Raw genomic sequence first — 22851 nt, forward strand, 5'->3', positions numbered from 1 at the left:
ATCTTGATGGTGCATACAATCCCATGGCTTTCTGAGAAATAAGTAAATATACATATATATATATATATATGTATTTTTTTTTTTTTAGACTGAGTCTTGCTCTGTCGCCTAGGCTGGAGTGCAGTGGCACGATCTTGGCTCACTGCAACCTCCATCTCCTGGGTTCAAGCGATTCTCATGCCTTAGCCTCCCGAGTAGCTGGGGTTACAGGTGCCCACCACCACGCCTGGCTAATTTTTGTATTTTTAGTAAAGACAGGGTTTTACCATGTTGGCCAGGCTGGTCTTGAACTCCTGACCTCAAGTGATCTGCCCGCCTCAGCCTCCCAAAGTGCTAGGATTACAGCCACCTCACCTAGCTGAAAGAAGTAAATTTTTTAACTTTATTTATTTTAATTTTTTTATTTTTATTTATTTATTTATTTATTTTGATATGTAATCTCGCTCTGTCGCCCAGGCTGGAGTGCAGTAGCACAATCTCAGCTCACTGTAACCTCCGCCTCCTGAGTTCAAGCAATTCTCTGCCACAGCCTTCCGACTAGCTGGAATCCCAAGATTCCAGGCAAGATTGCAGGCACTCGCCACCACACTCGGCTAATTTTTTTGTATTTTTAGTAGAGACAGGGTTTCACCATCTTGGCCAGGCTGGTCTTGAACTCCTGACCTCGTGATCCACCTGCCTCAGCCTCCCAAAGTGCTGGGATTACAGGTGTGAGCCACTGCACCCGGCCAACTTTTTATTTTGAAATAATTCCAGATTCACAGAAAGTTGCAAAAGTAGTACAGAGAGGTCCCACACATCCTATATCCAGTTTCCCCAGTGGTTACAGTTTTATATACTGCAGTATCAGAACTGGGGAATTGACATTAAAACAGTGTGTATGTGTGTGTGTGTATAAAATTGTATCATATGCAGAGATTATGTAACCATCACCAAAATAAAGATACTGAACTGTTAAAGATCTCCTTCCTGCTACCCGTTTATAGTTAGTTACACTTACTCCTCTCAGCCATTACTGTTTCCCACTTCTACATACTCTGTATGAATTCAATTCTTTTCAATTTGTTTTAGTTATTTTGTAGCCCAGGATATGGTTTATCATGGTGAATGTTCTGTGGCCACTTGAAAAGAATGTAAATCCTCACATTTAACCTTGTCAGTAGGTTCTTGGAAACTGACTTTAAGCAAAAACAACACACAATGAAACCAATTTTACCACAGGCTAACTGATATAAGCAAGAGTTTAAGTTCCTTTGGCATACGTCTAGTCACAAAAACATCACCAAACTTCTAAATAAAGACAAAACACTTACAACGTTAAACGTTGAAATAAATAAGAGAAAGAGTAATAAAAATAAGGAAGATTATTACTTACCCAGTTATTCCTGTTCAAGGTCATGAGTGGCTGGAGCCTACCTCAGCAGCTCAAGATGAAAGGCGGGACCCAATCCTAGTCAGGACACCATTTCATCATAGGACACACACACACCCACACTTACACTGTCACAATTTAGATACGTCAGTTAAGCTAATGTACATATCTTTGAAATGTAAGAAGAAACCAGAGTACCCAGAGAGAGCTCATGCAGACATAGGAGAATGTACAAATTTCATACAGTGGCCCCAGCTGGGAATCCGTTATTTTTCATTGTTATGACAAAACGATGTTGAGCGAAATGTTGTTATTCAAGGATCTGCTGTATTCTGCTATGTTCGGATGGAGTATTCTGTAAATGTCAATTTTATCTTGTTGGTTGATGTTGTTATTTTATATTCTTCATGATTTCCAGTCTAGTTGTTATATCAGTTGTTGATAGAGGATGTTGAAGTATTCATGTATGATTATAGATTTGTCTATTTCTTTCAAGTCTGTCAGCTTTTCTCCACATATTTTGAAGCTCTGCTGTTTGATGCTTACACATTTAGGATTGCTGTCTGCCTTCTTAATGAATTGACTCTGTAATCATTATAAAATGTTACTCCCTGGCCAGGTGCAGTGGCCCACGCCTGTAATCCCAGCACTTTGGGAGACTGAGGCAGGTGGGTCACCTGAGGTCAGTAGTTCGAGACCAGCCTGGCCAACATGGCGAAACACGGTCTCTACTAAAAATATAAAAGGCTGAGCATGGTGGCTTACATCTCTAATCCCAGCACTTTAGGAGACCGAGGCAGGTGGATCACCTGAGGTCAGGAGTTCGAGACCAGCCTGACCAACATGGCAAAACCCTATCTCAACTAAAAATACAAAAATTAGCCAGGGGTGGTGGTGAGTGCCCATAGTCCCAGCTACTCAGGAGTTTGAGACAGGAGAATAGCTTGAACCTAGGAGGTGGAGGCTGCAGTGAGCCAAGATCGCACCACTGCACTCCACCCTGTGCAACAGAGTAAGACTCCATCTCAAAAAAACAAATAAATAAAAATACAAAAATTAGCCGGGCATGGTGGCAGGTGCCTGCAATCCCAGCTACTTGGGAGGCTGGAGCAGGAGAATTGCTTGAGCCCGGGAGGCAGAGGTTGCAGTGAGCCAAGATCACACCACTGCACTCCTGCCTGGAAGACAGAGCAAGACTGCATCTCAAAATAAATAAATAAGGCTGGACATGGTGACTCACGCCTATAATCCCAGCACTTTGGGAGGCCAAGCTGGGTGGATCACAAGGTCAGCAGTTCGAGACCAGCCTGGCCAACATAGTGAAACCCCGTCTCTACTAAAAATACAAAAATTAGCCAGGCATAGTGGCGTGCACCTGTAATCCCAGCTACTCGGGAGGCTGAGACAGGAGAATCTCTTGAACCTGGGAGGCGGAGGTTGTGGTGAGCCAAGATTGCGCCACTGCACTCCAGCCTGGGCAACAGAGTGAGACTCCATCTCAAAAAAAAAATTAAAAATTAAATAAATAAATAAAATGTTCCTCTCTGTCCATGGTAATTTTCTTTGCTCTGAAATCTACCTGATGTTTATGCACAACCACTCCTGCCTTCTTTTCATTAATGTTTGCGTGGCATATTTTTTTTCATCCTTTTTCAAGTGATCTTTGAAGTGAATTTCTTATAGTCAGTATATAGTTGGGTCATTTTTTTTTCCCTAATCTTTGCTAATCTCTGTCATTTAATTAGTAAATTTAGATGACTTACATTTAGTAATTGTTATGTTAGTGCTTAAGTCTGCCATTTTATTTTTGTTTTCTCTTTGTTCTCACTCTTTTTTTAAATTTTGTTTTCTTTTTCCTCCCTTCCTGTGGTAACTTGAACATTTTTTAGAGCCTCGTAAAGTTTTTTTTTTAATAGATGTTTTATATAGCCATTTAACTAATTTAAGTAAAGTATAGAAACCTTACCTCACTTAAAGTCCCTTTTAAAGATTTTGCATAAGTACCTTTATTTTAGACTCATAATTGATTGATAGTTGTCTATGTACAGAATTCAAGATTGATGGGAGAGGCCGGGTGCTGTGGCTCACCTCTGTAATCCCAACACTTTGGGAGGCCAAGGCAGGTGGATCACCTAAGGTCAGGAGTTCTAGACCAGCCTGACCAACATGGTGAAACCCTGTCTCTACTAAAAAATACAAAATGAACCAGGCGTGGTGGCACATGCCTGTAATCCCAGCTACTAGGGAAAGGCTGAGGCAGGATTGTTTTAACCCAGGAGACAGAGGTTGCAGTGAGCCGAGATCACGCCATTGCACTCCAGCCTGGGCAACAAGAGCAACACTCCATCTCAGACAAAAAAAGAAAAAAAGATTGGTGGGAGGCTGAGACAAGAGGATTGCTTGAGCCCAGGAGTTTGAGGTTGTAATATGTACTGTATGTACACTGTGTAGGATGATTGTACTGTGAATAGCTACTGTACTCCAACCTAGGCAACATAACAAGTCCCCATCCCTAAAAACAAAAAATTAACTTAAAAAAAGAAAATAATTTTAGACTGACAATCATTTTCCTTTATGAGTTTGAAGGCACTGTTGCATTATTTTCTATTATAAATTCCACTGTTACTAATGAGAAGTCCAGTGACATTCGCATTCTCACTTAGTAGTATGTGACCTGTTTTTTTTTCTGGAATCTTTATCTTTTATCACTGATATTCTTAAATTTGTAAAAATGTATCTGACTGTGTTTTTTTCATTCATGTATTTGTCATTCCCACAGAGTTGCCCATTTAGTCTAGAAATTTATGCCCTGCAGTTTTGGTCATTTTATTGTGTTATTTCTTCGATGATATATTGCCCACTGATTTATCTTTCTGGAACTTCTATTTTTCAGATGATGGACCTTCTGAATTGACCTTCTTAATTTCTTCTCTTATTTTCCATTTCTTTATCTCTTTTATTCTACTTTTAAAGATATTTACTTTTCATCTCGTCCCAATGAACTTTTAATTTCAACTACATTTTCATTTCTCTTTCATGTTCTCTAAAGTTACTAATTTAGATTTATTTGAAGTTTTCTTAACTGCTTCACCTCTGTTTCTCCTGAATTTTTCTCCATTTTTCTCTCTTTCTTTTTTCTTTTTTTTTGTTTTCTTTCTTTTTTTTGAGACAGAGTTTCACTCTTGTTGCCCAGGCTGGAGTGCAATGGTAAGATCTTGGCTTACCACAACCTCCGCCTCCCGGATTCCAGCGATACTCCTGCCTCAGTCTCCCGAGCAGCTGGGATTACAGGGATGCGCCACCACACCTGGCTACTTTTGTATTTTTAGTAGAGATAGGGTTTCTCCATGTTGGTCAGGCTGGTCTCCAACTCCTGACCTCAGGTGATCCACCCACCTCAGCCTCCCAAAGCACTGGGATTACAGGTATGAGCCACTGTGTCCAGCCTTTTTTCTCTCTTTTTAAAAAATATTTTTAATTTTTTTAAAATATTAGTTTATGTTTTTTATTAACTCATACACAGTTACTTGACATCTGGTTTGTTGAAGCAGTAAGTCAGACATTTGCCACAATAACGTCTGTCAAAGTGACTTGCCATAAACACTCCAGCACCACATTCATCAGAAGGGCACTCTCGACGAAAGCAACTAATTTTGCCATTCTCATCTACCTTATAATATTTCAGGATAGCCAGCTTAACCTTCTTTCTTTCTCTTGTGCTTATTCTTCTTGGGAGTGGTGTAAGACTTCTTCCTTTTCTTAGCACCACCACGAAGTCTCAACACAAGATGAAGAGTAGACTCCTTTTGAATGTTGTAGTCAGACATCTTCCAATTGCTTGCCAGCAAAGATCAGTCTTTGCTGATCAGGAGGAATTCCTTCCTTATCCTGGATATTGGCCTTTACATTTTCTGTTGTGTTCAAGGGTTCAACCTCAAGGGTGATGGTCTTCCCTGTAAGGGTTTTCACGAAAATCTGCATTTGCAGATAGCGGATCTTTAATTTTTTTGGCGGGGAAGGGGGACAGAGTCTCGCTCTGTCGCCCTGGCTGGAGTGCAGTAGCATGATCTTGGCTCACTGTAAGCTTCGCCTCAACGGATTCAAACGATTCTCCTGCCTCAGCCTCTTGAGTAGCTGGGATTATAGGCATATGCTACCACGCCCAGCAAATTTTTGTATTTTTTGGTAGAGATGGGGTTTTACCATGTTGGCCAAGCTGGTCTCGAACTCCTGACCTCAGCTAATCCACCCGCCTCGGCCTTTCAAAGTGCTGGGGTTACAGGAGTGAGCCACCGCACCTGGCTTTTTTTTTTCTTTTTTTTTTTAGTACGATGGTGTCTCGCTATGTTGCTCAGGCTAGTGTCAACTGCTGGGTTCAAGTGATCCTCCTGCCTCAGCTTCCCAAGTAGCTGGGACTACAGGTACATGCTGCTGCACCTCGCTTTTCTGTTTGTTTTGACCTATGTTTTTCAGTTAAGAGGTTTTCCTCAAATGTCGGATAATTCTTGGTTGTCCACTTAAATTTGAATGAGACACAAAAACTTGTGTTCAAAGCTGTGTGAGTGAGGCAGTAAAAGTTTGTTTCAAAGCTCTTTTATTTCAAGAGTGGAAATAAAAAGTCCATTGACCTCAGATGATCACAGAGTGTTAGAGAATCTCATCTGCTGGTGCCCATAAAACTTTTCTGGAATGTCTCAGTTTCTCCAGAGACATATCTGTTAACATCTTGCCTGGCTGCTGGTGTTGTGGATCAGAAGAAGGAAGGGAAATTTGATCTTATGGTTCAGTCTGCAGAGTCTCTAAAGACTAAAACCTTAGTCTTTTCTGTGCCTGATGTTCTCTACCTCTGAGTCTTCAGTTCAATTTCTCTGGAGAATAATCCTGTAGATTCCTGTGGAGACAGAATAGAGGTCTGTCATCTGATCCCATAGAGTGGGAGTTGTGTGGGGACCTGAGGATCCTAAGACTTTCAGATCACCCACCCAGTGCTTCACCCCTACTTCCCATTCTGCCTGTGTCCTCAGTTGCTATGTCTTTTAGAGCAGATTCATTTGTTTTAAATGTCTCACTGCAGGTCCTTAGGCTTGACCATCATCCCTTCTGCTGAGTAATTTGTCATCCTTCATATATTGTGGTTTACAGTTACAGATGACTCCTAGTTTAACTGATGATGGAGTTTCTGTTTTTTATCCTTTCTTGATTTGGGGTGATATTTGGTTTTTTTGTTTTTGTTTTTTGTTTTTTTCTGAGACTGAGTCTCGCTCTGTTACCCAGTCTGGAGTGTGGTGGTGTGATCTCGGCTCACTGCAACCTCTGCCTCCCAGGTTTAAGTGATTCCACTGCCTCAGCCTCCGGAGTAACTGGGATTACAGGCATGTGCCACCACACCCAGCTAATTTTTGTATTTTTAGTAGAGACAGGGTTTCACCATGATGGCCAAGCTGGTCTTGAACTCCTGACCTCAAGTAATCCACCTGCCTCGGCCTCCCAAAGTGCTGAGATTACAGGGGAGAGCCACCACGCTCAGCTAATCTGGGGTGATATTTGAAAGAAAGAAGGCAACAAACACTGTTTTTAAAACTGAAAACTTATATTAAATGTAATGGTAAAGTAGGACTTTTATTTTCTCAGTGAAATATTTCTTTTTCTAAACATTTTTGTCTAATGTGGCATATTACCTTTCATTTCTGTTTTGATAAATAAATCCTTATGTTGACAAAACAATTAACTGTCATTAAGAAAAAAAACAACCAATTCTCATGCTTTTCTGTTGATGGGAATACTGACATATTATTTGTTCAGATTTCAAAGCAGATTGTTATGTACACCTTATTTAAATTTATTACCTACCACTGAGCAAGATTAGGTATTACAGGAAAACTACCAGTTTGAGAACTCAAATTTTTATTTCCAGTAATCTAGTATAATATAATTTGCACGTTATTGTTTCTTGTTTCCATAGTTTTCTTTGTACAATGGCGAAGACTGAAATTGCTGAAGAATATTAAACTGTGGTCTTTCTCTTCCCCCAGGTTCTTTTAGAGCAAGATATATTTCATCATTCCTTGATGGCTTGTTGTTTGGAAATTGTGCTCTTTGCCTATAGCTCACCTCGTACTTTTCCTTGGATTATTGAAGTTCTCAACTTGCAACCATTTTACTTCTATAAGGTAAGATGAAAACAAAGTTCTGTTATGAGATGAAAACGGTGTTTCTCACAGAAACATTGTATTTATCTTAGTGCTGAAGAAAAACACTGTTGTGATATCTGGAAAATGTTTCCAGATGTGTTCTGAAAATATATATTCCTGGCTAGGTACAGTGGCTCATGCCTGTAATCCCAGCACTTTGGAAGGCCAAGGTGGGAGGATCACCTGAGGTCAGGAGTTCGAGACCAGCCTGGCCAACATGGTGAAACTCCATCTCTACTAAAAATACCAAAAAAAAGTAGCCGGGCATAGTGGCGAGCACCTGTAATCTCAGCTGCTCAGGAGGCTGAGGCAGGAGAATTGCTTGAACCTGGGAGGTGGAGGTTTGCACTCCAGCCTAGATGACAAGAGCAAAATTCTGTCTCAAGAAAAAAAAATGATAATATGTATTCCTTTTGGGTGAAACCAGGAACACAAGAGACAGTTGAGCATACAGTGGCTCACATCTATAATCCCAGCACTTAGGAAAACTGAGGCTGGAGGATGGCTTGAGTCCAGGAGTTTGAGGTTACAGTGAGCTATGATTGTGCCACCACACCACTCCAGCCTGGGCACCTAAGCAAGACCTTGTTTCAAACAAAAAAAAGGAGAGAGAGAAGGTGAGAAGGTAAATTAAGTCAATCTTATAGCTTCAGTTCCTTTGTTATCACAGACTTGAAAATATGACCTGGAACTAGTACTTAACTTCATATTTTCCCTATTTATGAATGAAAATTATAATCCTGTTAAACAAATGCGTGGTGAAGAACAAAAAACTTTCTACCAAGAGGAAAAAAGACCTAAAATTGATTTTGGTGATAGTCTAACTAATAAAGCTGTAATAATAGATTATGCTTCTTCCCCAAGTTTGAGCTAATTCAGTGTGAATGAATCTTAAGTATTTTTCTTACTACAACTATTTTTATTATCTTTTCAAAATAAAACAGAGGTCATAGCTATTGAACTACATCATCACCCTCAATAACATTTAGTCATCACAGTCAATAACGTTTAATGTTACATAGTATCGAAATTTAAGACTAATGCTACTGTTATGCTTCTTGGCATGATTTAGTTAATATTTATTCATCTAGGCTACTTTTCTACTGGTGATGGAAAAATTGGTTTGAAGAGTTAAATTTTTATACCTAAAGTATGCCTGAATTAAAGTTGTAGAAAATGCAGGTCATTGGAAAGCTTATCTCTGTGAATTATTGAGTGTGATTAAAGTATTTTTAGGTTTCTTAGGGAGAAGTGATTCTACTATACACTTACTTTAATGTTAATGTATATATTCAACTTTTGCCATTAGGAAAAAGTTTAGTTTTGTCAACAACCTCATACTAATTTGTTTTTATTTGTAACATCCTTATTTTATTCAAGAAGCTAAATGCCTTTTTTTTTTTTGTAGAGACTCGGTTTCACTATGTTGCCCAGGCTGGTCTCGAACTCCTGGGCTCAAGCAGTCCTCTCACTGTGGCCTCCCAAAGTGTTGGGATTACAGGCATGAGTCACTGTGTCGCCCTCCTTTGTTTTTTTAAACGACATAAATGATGTGTGCTGCTTGAAGAAAATCATAAACATAAATGTGGGCCAGGCGCAATGGCTCACACCTATAATCCCAGCACTTGGGAGGCCGAGGCAGGCAGATCATGAGATCAGGAGATTGAGACCATCCTGGCTAATATGGCAAAACCCCATCTCTACTAAAAATACAAAAAATTAGCCGGGCATCGTGGCACGTGCCTGTAGTCCCAGCTACCTGGGAGGCTAAGGCAGGAGAATGGCTTGAACCTGGGAGGCAGAGATTGCAGTGAGCCGAGATGGCGCCATACAGCAAGACTCCGTCTCAAAATAAATAAATAAATAAATGTGAATATTAAAGTCATACATCATAATCTAATTATTACTCCTATTATTAATATTTTATGTATATAAACTTTTTCTGGATACTTCCCTTATTAAAATAGAATTATAGTATATATAAGCAAAGTCACTTTAAATAGTTCATTCATTCTGTTATTTTGAGTTAGCGGAAAAAATAGTCTGGAAAGGAACAATACATTTAAAATAGAACTAGACTTGGAACCTAACACCTGACTTCTCCCACTGTTGGGCTGTTGACCAGTTATCACCTGTCATTGCCTCAGGTTGTCATTTATAAAATAAAACGTGAAAAACAGAAATGTATGTGAACATATTTTAAAGAACTTAAAAGCTCCTTTATAAATTAGAAGATGTTAGTAAGCCACAGAATTATGGTTCAAAGATGATTTTGGTTCTGTGCCACAGAATAAGGCCACAGTGGCCGGGTGCAGTGACTCACACCTGTAATCCCAACACTTTGGGAGGCCTAGGCGGGCAGATCACCTGAGGTCAGGAGTTCTAGACCAGCCTGGCCAACATGGTGAAACCTCAGCTCTACTAAAAACTACAAAAATTTGCCAGGTGTGGTGGCAGGTGCCTGTAATCCCAGCTACTCGGGAGTCTGAGGCAGGAGAATCATTTGAACCCGTGAGGCAGAGGTTGCAGTGAGCCAAGATTGCACCACTGCTCTCCAGCCTGGGCAATAGAGGGAAACTCTGTCTCAAAAAGAAGAAGAAAGCCACAGCTAGTCCTACATGCAAGTCCAGACTAGAACTAACTGCTTGAAACCACATTGCCTTCTCACCTTTCTCCTCTGCAGGTTATTGAGGTGGTGATCCGCTCAGAAGAGGGGCTCTCGAGGGACATGGTGAAACACCTGAACAGCATTGAAGAACAGATTTTGGAGAGTTTAGCATGGAGTCATGATTCTGCACTATGGGAGGCTCTCCAGGTTTCTGCAAACAAAGTTCCTACCTGTGAAGAAGTGAGTCTGGGCAAGGCTGATAATCCTATCATTAAAAAAAATAAAAAATAAAAAATAAAACAGCTTTATTGAGAGAGAATTCCTATGCCATACAGTTCACCCATTTTAAGTGTACAATTCAGTGGTTTTAGTATATAAATAGATATGTGCAGCCATAACCACAATTTTAGAATATATTCATCACTTCAAAAAGAAACGTACATCCTTTAGCTATCACTTCCCTACCCCTATATCTTCTCCCTAGCTCTAAGTAACTGCTAATCTACTTTCTGTCTCCGTAAATTTGCCTATTCTAGACATTTCATATAAATGGAATCATAAAAATGTAGTTCCTTTTGACTGGGTGTCTGTCGCTTAGCATAATGTTTTTAAGGTTCATCCATGTTGTAGAATGTATCAGTATTTCATTTCCTCTTTTTTTTTAAGGTGGGGTTTCCCTCTGTTGCCCGGGCTGGTGTGCAGTGTTGCAAATGTGGCACACTGACTGCACCCTCAACTTCCTCGGCCCAAACGGCCCTTCTGCCTCTCAAGTAGCTGAGACCACAGGCACATACCACCACACCCAAACCCGGCTAATTTTTTTTTCTTTCTGTTTTTCTTTTTTTAAGACGGAGTCTTGCTCTGTCACCCAGGCTGGAATGCAGTGGCGCAATCTCGGCTCACTGCAACATCTGCCTCCCGGTTCAAGCAATTCTCTGCCTCAGCCTCCCGAGTAACTGGGACTATAGGCACCCACCACCACGCCCAGCTGATTTCTTTGTATTTTTAGTAGAGAAGGGGTTTCACCGTGTTAGCTAGGATGGTCTTCCAAAGTGCTGGGATTACAGGTATGAGGCACTGCGCCTGGCCTGTCTTCACTTTCTTGATGGTGTCTTTGAAATGCAAATATTTTTAATTTTGATGGTGTCCAATTCAGATATTTTTTTCTTCTGCTTGTGCTTTTTGGTATCATGTCTAGGAAACCGTTAAACTTATTTAAAATTTTTCAAATGTCTGTATAAAGATTGAACACTTTTCATTAGTGGCATTTAGAATTAAAAAATAAAAAACAAAGGCCAGCCACAATGGCTCATGACTGTAATCCCAGCACTTTGGGAGGCCAAGGCGGGTGGATTGCCTGAGGTCAGGAGTTTGAGACCAGGCTGGCCAACATGGTGAAACCCTGTCTCTACTAAAAATACAAAAAAATTAGCCGGGCATGGTGGCACACACCTATAATCCCAGCTACTTGGGAGGCTGAGGCAGGAGAATTGCTTGAACCCGGGAGGCGGAGGTTGCAGTGAGCTGAGATGGTGCTGTTGCACTCCAGCCTGGACAACAGAGCAAGACTCTGTCTCAAAAAAAATTAAATAAATAAATAAAAATTAAAAATGTGTGCCCAGAGTTGTACACAAATTGCATTTTTAATAGTAGTATCATGTGAGAAATCGAGGTGTTTTTTTTTCTCTACTTCTGTTATTCTTTTGTAACTCCTGTCTTTTGATTCTTCTTTGTTTTGTCTCCTTATGTACTTCATTAGTCTTCTTAAATTTTTCCCTAATCCCAAACTACTAGAGCTATCCAAGGCCAGGAGGAATTGAAAAGAAGATGGTTGCTTGAAATCTCTCTTCCATACTTCTTTGGTCTTTTGCAGCAGACAGTAACTTACTGGGCCACTCTTCAGTGTTCATCAGTTTATTTCCATTGAAGAACTTCAAACTCCTTCAAGTTCAAAAAAGCTGTGAACTCGAAGAAGGATTAGTATTGAAGCCGTTGCTCTTATAACTTACTAGTTGTATGACCTTGGGCAAATTTCACCTTCAGATCCTCAATTTTCTCATCCCTAAATGGAGAATGATACTGCCTACCTCATAAGTTTAGTTCTTGTGGTTGGTAACTTACCTATATAAATTATAAGGTTAAATGAAATGAACTCTTTCCATAAGTTTGTTAACATTAAGAATTGAGCACTTTATCCAAGTTGTATTTTGTGAAGAAGTGAGAAAGAGAAATAAAATAGTAAAAAATAAAAGTTAAGAAAACACTTTTTCGGCCAGGCACAGTGACTCGCGCCTGTAATCCCAGCACTTTGGGAGGCTGAGGTGGGTGGATCATCTGAAGTCAGGAGTTCGAGATCAGCCTGGCCAACATGGTGAAACCTCGTCTCTACTAAAAATACAAAAATTAGCTGGGTGTGATGGCATGCACCTGTAGTCCTAGCTACTCAGGAGGCTGAGGCAGGAGAATTACTTGAACCCGAGAGGTGGAGGTTGCAGTGAGCCGAAATCGTGCCACTGCACTCCAACCTGGGCAACAGAGTGAGACTTTATCTCAAAAAAAGAAAAGAAAATAAAACATTTTTAATAAGTTTTAATCAGCAAGTTTATATGTAAACCCAAGGGTTTTTGTTTTCTACAGGTTATATTCCCAAATAACTTTGAAACAGGAAATGGAGGAAATGTACAGGGACATCTTCCCATGATGCCAATGTCTCCTCTAATGCACCCAAGAGTCAAGGAAGTTCGAACTGACAGTGGGAGTCTTCGAAGAGGTAGGTTCAACATTGGTAAAGGAATGAAAAAGTAACAAAGGGTATTTGGGTTTTTTTTCAGAGAAAATTTTAAGTCTTGTGAGTATATTATTAAGAAATCTAATTTTTTCAGCAGGATTCAAAAAGGAGCTTGATGCTTGTGCCAGCACCCCTGTGTAGCTCATTGTACACTACATTATATACTATAATATATATATTATATACTATAGTGTATACTATATTAATAGAATTTTAAATATAATTTATTTAATAAATGTATGTAATCTTTCCTGAATGCTAATGGAGAACTGTTTAAATAAGCTAACGTCAGGCATGATGGCATCTTTCTGTAGTCCTAGCTACTCAGGAGGCTGAGGCAGGAGGATTGAGGATTGTGTTTGAACCCAGCCTGGGCAAAATAGTGAGACCCCCCCTCATGTCCCAAAAAAAAAGAAAAAGAAGAAAGGAAAAAAAAAAGATAAGTGTATTAGTCTCTTCTCATGCTGCTAATAAAGACATACCCAAAGCTAGGTAATTTATAAAGGAAAGAGGTTTGATTTACTCACAGTTCCACATGACTGGGGAGGCCTCACAATCATGGTGGAAGGCAAAGGAAGAGCAAAGGCACCTCTTACATGGCAGCAGGCAAGAGAGCTTGTGCAGGGGAACTCCCCTTGATAAAATCATCAGATCTCGTGAGACTTATTCACTATCAGGAGAACAGCATGGGAAAGACCCACCCCCATGATTCAATGACCTCCCACCTGGTCCCTCCCATGACACGGAATTATGGGAATGACAATCAAGATGAGATTTGGGTGGGGATGCAGCCAAACCGTATCACTAAGCTAAATACCTACTTTTCCAAATTTCACAAATTTATATTCTTGCTTTGCCTGTGTATGTCTCTGTAGAAAAACATTTAAAGCAAAATAAAATTTGTATTATCTTTGGAATGCTTAAGTTCATCTAATAAACTAGTTATTTATACTCTTAAAATAGTTCATTTTGAAACTCACCAATAGAAATATTTTAGTTCATTCTTCCTTATTTTCTCTTGTGACGTAGCGAGCTGATGTGTGCATCTTGTGGATTATATAGTTCTTGGATTTTAAAAAATCAGTTAAAATCTCCTGACCACATAGTATCCCTTAACAAATCTTAGATGAACAAGTATCCAGGTTACATAGTATGGTACATCCATTTTTGGACTCTGTGTGATTGTGTATGTGTGTTTGTCTGTCTGCCCATCTGCAGTCTTTGCTTTACATGCAATGCAGGATCATAAGAACGACTGCAGGCCAGGCACAGTGGCTCACACCTGTAATCCCAGCACTTTGTGAGGCCGAGGCGGGCAGATCACCTGAGGTCAGGAGTTCAAGACCAGCCTAGCCAACATGATGAAACCCTGTCTCTACTCAAAACACAAAAATTAGCTGGATGTGGTGGCGAGTGCCTGTAATCCCTGCTACTCAGGAGGCTGAGGCAGGAGAATCACTTGAACCCAGGAGGTTGCAGTGAGCCAAGATCACACCACTGGACCCCAACCTGGGGGATGGAGCAAGACTCTGTCTCAAAAAGAAAAAAAAAAGGCCGGGCGCAGTGGCTCACGCCTGTAATCCCAGCACTTTGGGAGGCTGAGGCGGGTGGATCATGAGGTCAGGAGTTCAAGACCAGCCTGGCCAAGATGGAGAAACCCCATCTCTACTAAAAATACAAAAATTAGCTGGGCGTGGTGGCGGGTGCCTGTAATCCCAGCTATTCCGGAGGCTGAGGCAGAGAATCACTTGAACCTGGAAGACGGAGGTTGCAGTGAGCTGAGATCACACCATTGCCCTCTAGCCTGGGTGACAAAGCGAGACTCCATCCCTAAAAAAAAAAAGATTGCGTAAGGGCGTAAAGTCAGGCATAGTGGCTCACGCCTGTAATCCCAGCACTTTGAGAGGCCGAGGCAGGTGGATCATCTGAGGTCAGGAGTTTGAGACCAGCCTGGCTAACATGGTGAAACCCCGTCTCTACTAAAAATACAAAAATTAGCCAGGCATGGTGGTACACACCTGTAATCCCAACTGCTCAGGTGGCTAAGGCAAGAGAATTGCTTGAACCCAGGGGATGGAGTTTGCAGTGAGCAGCGATGGTACCACTGTACTCCAGCCTGGGTACACAGCAAGACTCTATCTCAAAAAAAAAAAAATAGCCTGGCGCAGTGGCTTACACCTGTAATCCTAGCACTTTGGGAAGCTGAGGCAGGCGGATTGCCTGAGCTCAGGAGTTCAAGACCAGCCCGGGCAACACAGTGGAAACCAGACCCTACTAAAATACAAAAAATTAGCCAAGCATGGCAGTGTGCCCCTGTAGTCCCAGCTACTTGGGAGGCTAAGACAAGAGTGAGGCAAGAGAATTGCTGGAACCCAGGAGTGGAGGTTGCAGTGAGCCGAGACTGTGCCACTGCGTCCAGCCTGGCAACAGAGTGAGACTCCGTCTCCGGAAAAAAAAAAAAAAAAAAAAAAAAACAACAAGATTGCATAAGATGTGAATACTCAGTAATTTTAATTATTGGGAATAATTATAATTGTTTTTTGACCTTTACAAATCTTGTCAAAATGTTAAACAAAAAAAGGCTCTTCTTACTGTCAGTTATTAATGTTTAGATAAATGAAAAAATAGTAAAAATATTCAGTATACTATAATTTAAAACTTTCAAAATATTGGGAATTATTTTCTTTTTTAAAAACTTACCAAGAATAGTAAAGATCATTTCAAGGGATTTGCAGCTAACTTTATGGCTTCAGCTCGAGTCTTGCCTTGAAATGTCACCTTTGAATGTACCTAGTCAGATTCAAGGGCTTACGTGGATTTCTTAGATATAAGGCATTCACATGAACTCTTGTAAAGGAGTAATGGAAACTACTATAGAAATTTGCACTTGTTTACTGAAGACGGGAAGTAAAAGCTACTTTCATAAGCCCAAGAATTATGGAAAGATTTTTATTAAACTGTTACTATTTTCCCAATCATCTCACTAATACAGAGAGCTTCTAAATCATCGCTAGGGGTCATTTTAATACCTTTTAAGCATGTTTTGAAAATGGATTACAGGGCCAGGCACGGTGGCTTATGCCTGTAATCCCAGCACTGTGGGAGGCCAAGGTGGGCAGGTCACGAGGTCAGGAGATCGAGACCATCCTGGCTAACACGGTGAAACCCCATCTCTACTAAAAATACAAAAAATTAGCTGAGTGTGGTGGTGGCCGCCTGTAGTCCCAGCTACTCGGGAGGCTTAGGCAAGAGAATGGTGTGAACCCAGGAGATGGAGCTTGCAGTGAGCTGAGATCATACCACTGCACTCCAGCCTGGGCAACAGAGCAAGACTCCATCTCAAAAAAAAAGAAAAAGAAAGTAGATTACATGACTATCTAATTAGTGAATGTAAAAATAAATAATGAAGGCTGGGCATGGTGACTCAAGCTTGTAATCCCAACTGAGGCAGGTAGATCACCTGAGGTCAGGAGTTCAAGACCAGCCTGGCCAACATGGCGAAACCCTGTCTCTACTGAAAATAGAAAAATTAGCCAGGCATGGTGGCACACGCCTGTAGTCCCAGCTACTTGGGAGGCTGAGGCAGGAGAATTGCTTGAACCCAGGAGGTGGAGGTCACAGTAGGCTGAGATTGCACCACTGCAGTCCAGCGAGACTCCATTCTCATAAATAAATACTTTTGCTTTAAAAGCATATTATTGACCTACCTGTAAGGAATCATTGGTTGAGGGAAGAATTGTGGAAAAAGATTTAGAAAAGATGTAGGGTTGTAAGGGGCTAGAAAAAGCCGTGCAGCTGGTAGAGAGGGAATGGAAAGCAGATCCTGTGAAAGGATAGCACAGGAAGAAAGGCAAAATCCATAATCCTTACTTTATTTTTGATCAACACACTACTGCCAACCTTCAGATTAAGGCAAGGTAAGCAGATTTATTTATTTATTTATTTATTTATTTATTTTTTGAGACGGAGTCTCGCTTTGTCGCCCAGGCTGGAGTGCAGTGGCCGGATCTCAGCTCACTGCAAGCTCCGCCTCCCGGGTTTACGCCATTCTCCTGCCTCAGCCTCCCGAGTAGCTGGGACTACAGGCGCCCACCACCTCGCCCGGCTAGTTTTTTGTATTTTTAGTAGAGACGGGGTTTCACCATATTAGCCAGGATGGTCTCGATCTCCTGACCTCGTGATCCGCCCGTCTCGGCCTCCCAAAGTGCTGGGATTACAGGCTTGAGCCACCGCGCCTGGCCAAGGTAAGCAGATTTATATCATCTTTACTCATATCTTCTGATGGATTTACTGAAGATGATTCCATATCTACTGAATTAGAAAGCCAGAGCTACTGCCTTAAATTGCTGGGAGTGCAAATATGCACAAAGAGGCAAAACTGTGACCCAAATTCCTGATTTTGCTTTTGCTTCCCTTCTTCTCAGGTGCTCTTTACTAGGTATGATTGGGAGATATTGGACTATTACTAAAATTTAGTGCTCACATCATTCTACCTCTCAGCCTCTACTTTATCCTTAATGTTTTGCTCCTTTAATTTAGGCAGAGGTTCAAGAAACCAGGAAGATGAGTGATCGTAATTTTCACGTTTTACCATAGTGACTTATTTCATGCCTCTTTCTCCCAGTAGACTATATATTCCATGAGGGCAAAGGCCATGTTATTCATATCTAGCTAGTGCCCAGCATAAGTATCTCAACTCACTATCTGTTGAGTGAATGAGTAAACCTAATTTATTATTTTGGAATACATTTCTGTTTTAAATTTATTATTTTTTTTTTAGATATGCAACCATTGTCTCCAATTTCTGTCCATGAACGCTACAGTTCTCCTACCGCAGGGAGTGCTAAGAGAAGACTCTTTGGAGAGGACCCCCCAAAGGAAATGCTTATGGGCAAGATCATAACAGAAGGAACAAAATTGAAAATCGCTCCTTCTTCAAGCATTACTGCTGAAAATGTATCAATTTTACCTGGTCAAACTCTTCTAACAATGGCCACAGCCCCATTAACAGGAACAACAGGACATAAAGTTATAATTCCATCACATGGTAACGTTATAGTGCATTTGTTTTATATTTTTTCTGAGATAAAAATTTAAGAAATGTCTTAGTGGATTAGATCACATGGTTTTTTTTTTTTTTTTTTTTTGAGACGGAGTCTCGCTCTGCAGCCCAGGCTGGAGTGCAGTGGCCGGATCTCAGCTCACTGCAAGCTCCGCCTCCCGGGTTCACGCCATTCTCTGGCCTCAGCCTCCCGAGTAGCTGGGACTACAGGCGCTGCCACCTCGCCCGGCTATTTTTTGTATTTCTTAGTAGAGACGGGGTTTCACCGTGTTAGCCAGGATGGTCTCGATCTCCTGACCTCGTGATCCGCCCATCTCAGCCTCCCAAAGTGCTGGGATTACAGGCTTGAGCCACCGCGCCCGGCCGGTTTTTCTAACTCATTATTTTCTCTTGAATCTATACTTTTTTTTTTAATAGATTTGATTTTTTAGAGCAGTTGTAGATTCACAGCAAAATTCAGAGGAAGGTACAGACATTTCTCATATTCCCCCTTCTCCTACCAGAGGCATGTAGAGCCTCCCCCATTATCAGTATTCCACACCAGAATGCTACATTTGTTACAGTTGATGAACCTACATTATTGACACATTACCCAAAGCCCATAGTTTACATTAGGGTTCACTCTTGGTATTGAATAATTTATTGATTTTGAGAATGTATAATGACATGTGGCTGTCACTATAGCTGCATACAGAGTAGTTTCACTGCCCTATAAATCCTCTGTGCTCCACCTTGTCTTTTGTTTTGAATCTATAGTTGTTTTTTTTTTTCAAATTTTATAAATTTACTGTCCTCTTTGTTTGTTTAGACTGATTTTACTTTTTCTTTTCTTCTGTTTTTATTTTTTGAGACAGGATCTCACTCTGTCACCCACGCTGGAGTACAGCAGCATGATCTCATCTCACTGCAACCTCTGCTCCCAGGCTCAAGTGATTGTCCCACCTCAGCCTCCTGAGTAGCTGGGACCACAGGCAAGTGCCACCACTCCCAGCTAATTTTTTTGTATTTGTGGTACAGATGGGGTTTTACCATGTTGCCCAGGTCTCGAACTTCTGAGCTACTTTTAAAATGTTCTTATCTGAGCTTACCAATATGTATGTACTGAGCAAAAATTCTGTTTTTTGACTAACATCTCAAGTGCTCAAAATGTTTAAAAATTTGCTTTTTTTTCCAATAAATTTAAACTATAAACGCATCACAGGCACATACAAAATGAGAACAAAATTTGCTTTTTTTTCAATAAATTTAAAGTAGGAAAACAAAACCGAATATTCTTGTTTCTGGAAAATAAGAATTTATATGGGGCATGGTAGCTTTCACCTGTAATCCCAGCACTTTGGGAGACTGAGGCAAGAGGATCACTTTAGCCCAAGAGTTTGAGACCCAGACTGGGCAACATAGCAATATCCTATCTCTACAAAAAATTAAATTAGCTGGCGTGGTGATGTGTGCCTGTGGTCCCAGCTACTTGGGAGGCTGAGGCAGGAGAATCACTTGAGCCTGGGAATTTGAGGCTACAGTGAGCCGTGATCACGCAACTGTACTCCAGCCAGGACAACAGAGCAAGACGTTGTCTTAAAAAAAAAAAAAAAAAAAGGTGGGGATACCCGGCACAGTGGCTCATGCCTGTAATTCTAGCACTTTGGGAGGCTGAGGTAGGTGGATCACTTGAAGTCAGGAGTTTGAGACCAGCCTGGCAAACGTGGTGAAACCCTGTCTCTACTAAAAATACAGAAAAAATATTAGCCGGGTGTGGTGGTGCATGCCTATAATCCTAGCTACTCAGGAGGCTGAGGCAGGAGAATTGCTTGAACCTGGGAGGCAGAGGTCTCAGTGAGCCGAGATCAGACCACTGCACTCCCACCTGGGTGACAGAGTGGGACTCCATCTCAAAAAAAAAAAAAAAATGGCTAGCTGCAGCGGCTCATGCCTATAATCCTAGCATTTTGGGAGGCCGAGGCAGGCAAATGGCTTGAGCTCATGAGTTCGAGACTAACCTGGGTGATATGGCAAAACTCCCATCTCTAAAAAAATATAGGCCGGACACGGTGGCTCACGACTGTAATCCCAGCACTTTGGGAGGCCAAGGAGGGTGGATCACGAGGTAGGAGATCGAGACATTCTGGCTAACATGGTGAAACCCGTCTCTACTGAAAATATTTTAAAAATTAGCTGGGTGTGGTGGCATGCGCCTGTAGTTACAGCTACTCAGGAGGCTGAGGCAGGAGAATTGAACCTGGGAGGCAGAGGTTGCAATGAGCTGAGATCACACCACTGCACTCCAGCCTGGGTGACAAAGCAAGACTCCACCTCAAAAAAAAAAAAAGCCAGGCCTGGTGGCTTGCACCTGTAGTCCCAGCTATTTGCAGGGCTTGAGGTGGGAGGATCACTTGAGCCCAGAAGGTCGAGGCCACAGTGAGCTGAGATGGCGCCACTGCACTCCAGCCTGAGTGACCAAGGGAGATCCTGTCTCAAAAAAGAAAAAAAAAATCAATCATAACCTAGAATTACTATTTTGTAGCCTTCTTACACACACATATATGTATATATATAATTGACAAAATATATATAGTTGACAACTTTCCTAGAACATATGCAGATTATTTCTAATAATGCTTATACATTCAGGTGTTGCAAATGATGCTGCAGAGATCACACTACCTATTTCCATGAATACAAATCAAGAGTCCAAAGTCAAGAGTCCTGTATCACTTACTGCTCATTCATTAATTGGTGCTTCTCCAAAACAGACCAGTCTGACTAAAGCACAAGAGGTACATTCAACTGGAATAAGCAGGCCAAAGAGAACTGGGTCCTTAGCACTCTTTTACAGAAAGGTATGTGTTTTTACAGCATTTAAAAAGAGTTTATATTAAATAATATGGAAGAAAGATTGAGTAACAGAGACAGACTTTGGTCTGTTTTTTTCCTAATATACATAACACAAAATTTACCATTTTAACCATTTTTAAGTGTACAATTCAATGGTATTAAATACATTCACATTGTTGTGCAGCTTTTCAGTATTACTACCATCTATCTTCAGAACTTTTTCATCTTCTCATTCTGAAATTCTGTATCCATTTCTCCCTTTCCCCAGCTTCTGGCAACTACTATTCTACTTTCTGTTTCTGTGAATTTGACTACTCTAGGTTCCTCATATGAGTGAAATCATACGGTATTTGTTTTTTGTTTTTTTGTGTGTGACTGGCTTAGCATAATGTTTTCTAGGTTCATCCATATAGCTTGTGCCAGAATTTCCTTCCTTTTCAAGGCTGAATAATATTCCATTGTATGAAGAAAAGAAAAAAAGAACAAAAGAAAAAATATTCCATCGTATGAATATGCTTTCTATTTAATACCACATTTTGTTTATTCATTCATCTGTTGATGGGCATTTGGGTTGCTTCTACCTTTTGGCTATTGTGAATAATGCTGCTGTGAACATTTGTGTACAGGTGTCTATTCAAACCAGGCATGGTTGCTCATGCCTGTAAACCCAGCGCTTTGTGAGGCTGAGGCAGGAGGATCACTTGAACCCAGGGGTTTGAGACCACTCTGGGCAACACAGTGAGACCCTATCTCTATTTAAAAAAAAAAAAAAAAAAAAAAAACAGCCAGGTGTGGTGGCAGATGCCTATAGTCCTGTCTATTTTGGAGGCTGAGGTGTGAGGATCACTTGAGCCCAGGAGGTTGAAGCTACAGTGAGCCAAGATCGCACCACTGCACTCCAGCCTGGGCAACAGAACAAGGCCCTGTCTTAAGAAGAAAAAAAAATAGCAACAAATATCTATTCAAGTCTCTGCTTTCAATTTCTTTGGGTATATTCCCAGAAATGGGAGAGTAATTTAGTATTTCATTTTCTGAGGAACCACCGTACCGTTTTCCACAGTGGCTGGACCATTTTATATTCCCACCAGCAAGGCGCAAGTGTTCCAAGTTCTTCACATCCTTGCCAACATTTCGTGTTTTCTGGTTTGTTTGTTTTTTTGATAATGGCCATCCAATGGGTGTAAAGATACATCTTATTATAATTTCGATTTTCATTTCCCTACTGATTAGTAATATTGAGTATCTTTTCATGTGTTTTTGCTCATCTATATATCTTCATTGTAGAAATGTCTATTCAAGTCTTTTGCCCATTTTTTAAATTATGGGTTTTGTTTTTGTTGAATTGTAGGAGTTCTTTATGTATTCTAGATATTAATCCCCTATAAAATATACTATTTACAAGTATTTTCTCCCATTCTATGGGTTGTCTTTTCATCCCATTGATGGTGTTCTTGACACATGAAAGTTTTTAATTTTAATAAAGTCAATTTATTCTTTTCATTTTTTGTCTCTGTTTTTGGTGTCATATACAAGAAATAATTGCCAAATCCAGTATTATAAAACTTCTCCCCTATGTTTTCATCTAAGAGTTTTATAGTTTTTAGCTCTTATATTTATTATGTCTATTTTTTTTTGAGACAGTCTCACTTTGTCACCCAGGCTGGAGTGCAGTCGCGCAGTCACAGCTCACTGCAGCCTCCGCCTCCCGGATTCAAATGATCCTCCCACCTCAACGCCCCGAGCAGCTGAGACTACAGGCATGTGCCACCATGCCCAGCTAATTTTCTTTTTTTTTTTTTGAGACAGAGTCTCACTCTGTTGCCCAGGCTGGAGTGCAGTGGCACAGTCTCGGCTCACTGCAACCTCTGCCTCCTGGGTTCAAGCAATTCTCCTGTCTCAGCCTCCTGAGTAACTGGGACTACAGGCACATGCCACCACGCCCGTTTAATTTTTGTATTTTTAGTAGAGACGAGGTTTCACCATACTGGTTAGGCTGGT

At 40.9% G+C, this 22851-nt stretch overlaps 2 protein-coding genes and 1 pseudogene across 17 annotated transcripts in view; 1 reads left to right on the forward strand and 2 right to left on the reverse strand.

Moving 5' to 3' along the window:
* The window catches only part of MANBAL (mannosidase beta like), a 634273-nt gene that overhangs the window by 257438 nt on the left and 353984 nt on the right, over window positions 1-22851 (reverse strand). The gene's annotated exons all lie outside the window — the stretch shown is intronic.
* RBL1 (RB transcriptional corepressor like 1) overlaps window positions 1-22851 on the forward strand; it is a 90104-nt gene that overhangs the window by 35449 nt on the left and 31804 nt on the right. For all 8 annotated transcript variants that reach the window (XM_050807013.1, XM_050807015.1, XM_050807018.1 and 5 more), the window contains 5 exons: window positions 7405-7542; window positions 10247-10411; window positions 12809-12941; window positions 17740-18006; window positions 20650-20858. In XM_050807013.1, coding sequence (XP_050662970.1) covers window positions 7405-7542; window positions 10247-10411; window positions 12809-12941; window positions 17740-18006; window positions 20650-20858 — 912 coding nt within the window. The remainder of the gene's footprint in view (window positions 1-7404; window positions 7543-10246; window positions 10412-12808; window positions 12942-17739; window positions 18007-20649; window positions 20859-22851) is intronic.
* On the reverse strand, window positions 4896-5377 carry LOC126964347 (ubiquitin-40S ribosomal protein S27a-like; annotated as a pseudogene).

This window comes from Macaca thibetana, chromosome 10 (genome assembly GCF_024542745.1).
Source record: "Macaca thibetana thibetana isolate TM-01 chromosome 10, ASM2454274v1, whole genome shotgun sequence".
NCBI lineage: Eukaryota > Metazoa > Chordata > Mammalia > Primates > Cercopithecidae > Macaca > Macaca thibetana.